Source organism: Oncorhynchus kisutch, linkage group LG19 (assembly GCF_002021735.2).
Source record: "Oncorhynchus kisutch isolate 150728-3 linkage group LG19, Okis_V2, whole genome shotgun sequence".
Lineage (NCBI taxonomy): Eukaryota > Metazoa > Chordata > Actinopteri > Salmoniformes > Salmonidae > Oncorhynchus > Oncorhynchus kisutch.
Window position 1 is genome coordinate 31,535,692 of NC_034192.2, and position 6,068 is coordinate 31,541,759.

The window sequence follows — 6,068 nt, forward strand, 5'->3', positions numbered from 1 at the left end:
GGGTACGTTCTGAGCCCTCTCCTGTACTCCCTGTTCACCCGCGACTGTGTGGCCACGCACGCCTCCAACTCAATCATCAAGTTTGCGGACGACACAACAGTGGTAGGCTTGATTACCAACAACGACGAGACAGCCTACAGGGAGGAGGTGAGGGCCCTCGGAGTGTGGTGTCAGGAAAATAACCTCACACTCAACGTCAACAAAACTAAGGAGATGATTGTGGACTTCAGGAAACAGCAGAGGGAACACCCCCCTATCCACATCGATGGAACAGTAGTGGAGAGGGTAGTAAGTTTTAATTTCCTCGGCGTACACATCACAGACAAACTGAATTGGTCCACCCACACAGACAGCATCGTGAAGAAGGCGCAGCAGCACCTCTTCAACCTCAGGAGGCTGAAGAAATTTGGCTTGTCACCAAAAGCACTCACAAACTTCTACAGATGCACAATCGAGAGCATCTTGTCGGGCTGTATCACCGCCTGGTACGGCAACTGCTCCGCCCACAACCGTAAGGCTCTCCAGAGGGTAGGTCTGCACAACGCATCACCGGGGGCAAACTACCTGCCCCCCAGGACACCTACACCACCCGATGTCACAGGAAGGCCATAAAGATCATCAAGGACAACAACCACTCGAGCCACTGCCTGTTCACCCCGCTATCATCCAGAAGGCGAGGTCAGTACAGGTGCATCAAAGCTGGGACCGAGAGACTGAAAAACAGCTTCTATCTCAAGGCCATCAGACTGTTAAACAGCCACCACTAACATTGAGTGGCTGCTGCCAACACACTGACTCAACTCCAGCCACTTTAATAATGGGAATTGATGGGAAATGATGTAAAATATATCACTAACCACTTTAAACAATGCTACCTAATATAATGTTTACATACCCTACATTATTCATCTCATATGTATACGTATATACTGTACTCTATATCATCTACTGCATCTTTATGTAATACATGTATCACTAGCCACTTTAACTATGCCACTTTGTTTACATACTCATCTCATATGTATATACTGCACTCAATACCATCTACTGTATCTTGCCTATGCCGTTCTGTACCATCACGCATTCATATATCTTTATGTACATATTCTTTATCCCTTTACACTTGTGTCTATAAGGTAGTAGTTTTGAAATTGTTAGCTAGATTACTTGTTGGTTATTACTGCATTGTCGGAACTAGAAGCACAAGCATTTCGCTACACTCGCATTAACATCTGCTAACCATGTGTATGTGACAAATAACATTTTATTTTATTTGACACACACACACACAGACACACACAGATGCAAACCCACACACATGGGTGCAAACATGCAACCATACTATATTAACAAACACACACCTTTACCCCCCTCTCTCCCTCTTCTTTCTCCCCCTTCTCTTCCTCTCCCCCCACCTGCCTCCCTCCCTCCCCAGTGGTCTCCCTGACATGGCGGCCCCCCAGACCCCCACCCTGCAGCACTCCAGTGGGAGTGTGAGCATGGTGGATGAGGGAGGGGCAGAGGGGGAGGTTAAACTCAGGAACTCCAAGAGGAGAAGGAAAAGGAGCAGCATGATCTTCATCCCAGAGGAGAGAGACAGGACCAACACTCTGGACAGCAAATGGGTGAGAGAGAGCGGAAGAGAAGGAGGTAGACGGTGGGAGAGGGAGAGAGAGAGACAGGACCAACACTCTGGACAGCAAATGGGTGAGAGAGAGCGGGAGAGAGAGAGATAGACAGTGGGAGAGGGAGAGAGAGAGAGAGAGAGAGAGAAACAGGGGGAAAGGGGAGAGAGGGAGAGAGAGAGAGAGAGATGGAGATATACACTACCGGTCAACAGTTTTAGAACACCTACTCATTCAAGGGTTTTTCTTTATTTGGACTATTTTCTACATTGTAGAATAATAGTGAAGACATCAACAGTATGAAATAACACATTTGGAATCATGTAGTAAACAAAAAAGTGTTAAACAAATCCAAATATATTTTATATTCTTCAAAGTAGCCATCCTTTGCCTTGATGACAGTTTTCCACACTCTTGGCATTCTCTGAACCAGCTTAACCTGGAACGCTTTTCCAACACTCTTGAAGTAGTTCCCACATATGCTGAGCACTTGTTGGCTGCTTTTCCTTCACTCTGCGGTCCGACTCATCCCAAACCATCTCAATGTGGTTGAGGTCGGGGGATTGTGGAGGGCAGGTCATCTGATGCAGCACTCCATCACTCTCCTTCTTGGTAAAATATCCCTTACACAGCCTGGAGGTGTGTTGGGTCATTGTCCTGTTGAAAAACAAATGACAGTCCAATTAAGCCCAAACCAGATGGGATGGCGTATGGCTGCAGAATGCTGTGCTAGCCATGATGGTTAAGTGTGCCTTGAATTCTAAATAAATCACAGACAGTGTCACCAGCAAAGTACCATCACACCTCCTCCTCCATGATTTACGGTGGGAAATACACATGCGGAGATCATTTATTCACCCACACTCACATAATTAGTTAAATGAAGTCCACCTGTGTGCAATCTAAGTGTCACATGATCTCAGTATATATATACACCTGTCCTGAAAGGCCCCCGAGTCTGCAACACAACTAAGCAAGGGGCACCTCCAAGCAAGTGGCACCATGAAGACCAAGGACTTCTCCAAACAGGTCAGGGACAAAGTTATTGAGAAGTACAGATCAGGGTTGGGTTCTAAAAAAATATCAGAAACTTTGAACATCCATGGAGCACCATTAAATCCATTATTTAAAAAATGGAAAGAATATGGCACCACAACAAATCTGCCAACAGAGGGCCGCCCACCAAAACTCACAGACCAGGCAAGGAGGGCATTAATCAAAGAGGCAACAAAGAGACCAAAGATAACCCTGAAGGAGCTGCAAAGCTCCACAGCTGAGATTGGAGTATCTGTCCATATGACCACTTTAAGCCGTACAATCCACAGAGCTGGGCTTTACGGAAGAGTAACCAGAAAAAATCAATTGCTTAAAGAAAAAAAATAAGCAAACTCGTTTGGTGTTCGCCAAAAGGCATGTGGGAGACTTCCCAAACATTTGGAAGAGGGTACTCTGGTCAGATGAGACTAAAATTGAGCTTTTTGGCCATCAACACCTTTCATCACCCCGAGAACCCCATCCCCACAGTGAAGCATGGTGGTGGCAGCATCATGCTGTGGAAATGTTTTTCATCGGCAGAGATTTGGAAACTGGTCAGAATTGAAGGAATGATGGATGGCACTAGGTACAGGGAAATTCTTGTTTCAGTCTTCCAGAGATTTGAGACTGGGACGGAGGTTCACCTTCCAGCAGGACAATGACTCTAAGCATACTGCTAAAGCAACACTAAAACAGAAAAACTGGCCTTCTTTATACTTTTACAACATTAACAGTGTCTACACTGTATTTCTGATCCATTTGATGTTATTTTAATTGACCAAATATTTTATTTTCTTTCAAAAACAAGGACATTGGGTTCGAGCCCAGGCTCTGTCGCAGCCGGCCGCGACCGGAAGGCCCATGGGGTGGCGCACAATTGGCCCAGCTTCGTCCGGGTTAGGGAGGGTTTGGCCGGCAGGGATATCCTTGTCTCATTGCGCACTAGCGACTCCTGTGGCGGGCCCGGCGCAGTGCACCAGGTCGCCAGGTGCACGGTGTTTCCTCCGACACATTGGTGCGGCTGGCTTCCGGGTTGGATGTGCATTGTGTCAAGAAGCAGTGCGGCTTTGTTGAGTTATGTTTCGGAGGACGCATGGCTCTCGACCTTCGCCTCTCCCGAGCCCGTACGGAAGTTGCAGCGATGAGACAAGACTGTAACTACTACCAATTGGATACCACATTTTTTCAAAATGTAAAAAACAAGGACATTTCTAAGTGACCCCAAACTTTTGAACAGTAGTGTATATACAAAAACAGATAGGTGCAATGTTTTACAGGGTCAGCCACTGTTTCATTGAAATAATTTCAAACCATGGAGGAAAAAAGAGGAAGAGTATTTGGACATGCCTGTGGCTGTATACCAGTGTCAGTGAGACTCTCTGCTCTCTGTCTCCCTCTAGCTGTCCAAGAAGCAGGAGTTCCGCAGTGACACCAACCTGTCTGAACCTGGCTCTCAAGACAATGTCTTTCTCACCAACGCCAACTCCAGATCTCTGCCTGCTATTACAGGTATAACACACACACGCACACACACACACGCACACACACGCGCACACACGCACACACACGCACACACACCCACACACACACACTTCCTCACACACCCTCTCCCTCACACACCCTCTCCCTGCCCACAGGCCAGTCTCTGTCTGTGGCCAATGGTAGTGAGGAGGCGGAGTCATCCCGGTTCAGAAGGGACAGTAAGAGTATGTCTGTGTGTCTTCCTGGAGACCGCACTGCTGACAGACGCTCCAAAGGGGTCATCAACCTGCTGTTCGGGACCAAGGTACACACACGCACGCACGCACGGATGCACACACACACGCACGCACGGATGCACACGCACGCACGGATGCACACACACACACATACACACACACTCAACAACAACTAGGTATATTGTGTGTTCTATCTAAAGGGATGTATGTTTATCTTTTGTTCCAACAGAGCAACAAGTCTGAGCAACAGAGCAACAAGTCGTCTACTGATCCAAGCAACAGGAAAGCCAGTCAATTCTAACAGCCATCCATCAGACATGATGTACCCTCAGTGCCTTTTAACCTGCTCTGCTTTGAATTCCAGTTACCACCAGGGGCTATTGCCTTGCTGAAAACTCCTCTTTGGAAAGAGCTATCTGATCTTTTCTTTTTTTATCAGGTTTTAAAGACTTGTTTGCGCTCACACAGGCACATAGGCACACACACACACACACACACACAATGAGAGAGAGGCGGAGAGAGAGAGACTGACAGATTCTCTGAAGAAATTCATGCTTTTTAAACTTCTGCTCTCATATATTTTATAATCATTTCAATAGAGAACATTTGTATTAACTGTCCTTCTTAAAGTAATGGTGTTGGCAAGCATTCAATTTAATTCACTTGATGAAATAATGAGTAAAAAGATATCTGAGTCAATTTCTCCCCAGTGTTTGACAGAGTTGTTTTTTCAAATGTTATTGACAATGTAGCCCTTTCCTGCATTCAATGATCGAAAGCACCCTCTTTGGTCTCATGAGTGGGATGTTATTCGTATTTTTCATAATGTCACAATAAAGATATTTTTTTTATGAAACTACGAAAATACGGTGTTTGACTGTCAAAACAGTTTCGCTTTATATCAGTCTTCTGTGATGCATGTAAAGTGTAATATCAGGATGCAAACTCTACATGTAATAGAGTACAACTCTATATCTGACATGGTACTGGTGTCTTCTTTTTTATTCAACCCCATAACCATTTGTGTGAGGTGTAAACATCTGTTTCAAATTAGATTTGTTTAAGACTACCCACATTCACTCTGTGTGACCCTGATTCAGCCCACTGCAGTGAAAGGTTCATGGGACTCTAGAACATAAGGTAATTACTCATTGAGGTTACGGATGATGTCCCAAAGCACTTTCATTGAGAGCCAATGGCCTTTATTTCAGTAAACATTAAAAACTCCAACTGAATGCATTACTGAATGCGTTACAATATTCCAGAACGGTATATTTGTTTAATAAATCAGTAGGACTGTCGTGTACTGTAAATGACAACCATAACCGAGATCAAATCCATAACTATTTAATTCCTTGTAGAAATATAGAGACAGACCATGGCGTGTTTGTTTGTTCAGTGTAAACATTAGCCCATTCGTTACTTTAATTTAAAGCATCACACCGGAATGAACTAGATTAAAAAACATTTGTTAGGCTACAGATAAACTTGATAACAAATCCTCAACTCTTTTTTAAATTTCAGTTCTAAAAACTGAAATATGTTTGTGTAGTTTGATTCAGCCACATTTGTCCAAACTTGTTTATCTGCCTATTATATTTCTATAAATATTTGTATTCACTGCATTTTTACTTACATGATAGTTTCATGTCATCAATTCTCCAGTAGACTACAGTTTCACTTGAAAGAT

At 44.4% G+C, this 6,068-nt stretch overlaps 1 protein-coding gene across 2 annotated transcripts in view; it reads left to right on the forward strand.

Moving 5' to 3' along the window:
* LOC109864674 (dedicator of cytokinesis protein 2) overlaps nt 1-5,357 on the forward strand; it is a 139,672-nt gene extending 134,315 nt beyond the window's left edge. The window contains exons 48-51 of one of the 2 annotated variants that reach the window (XR_004204125.1): nt 1,436-1,707; nt 4,061-4,169; nt 4,298-4,446; nt 4,608-5,357. Coding sequence is in view for 1 of the 2 variants with exons in the window: in XM_031797056.1 (XP_031652916.1) it covers nt 1,436-1,625; nt 4,061-4,169; nt 4,298-4,446; nt 4,608-4,679 (520 nt within the window). In the remaining variant the exon portion in view is untranslated. The remainder of the gene's footprint in view (nt 1-1,435; nt 1,708-4,060; nt 4,170-4,297; nt 4,447-4,607) is intronic. The other variant, XM_031797056.1, reaches the window with a different exon arrangement.
* The last annotated feature ends 711 nt before the right edge of the window (nt 5,358-6,068 follow it).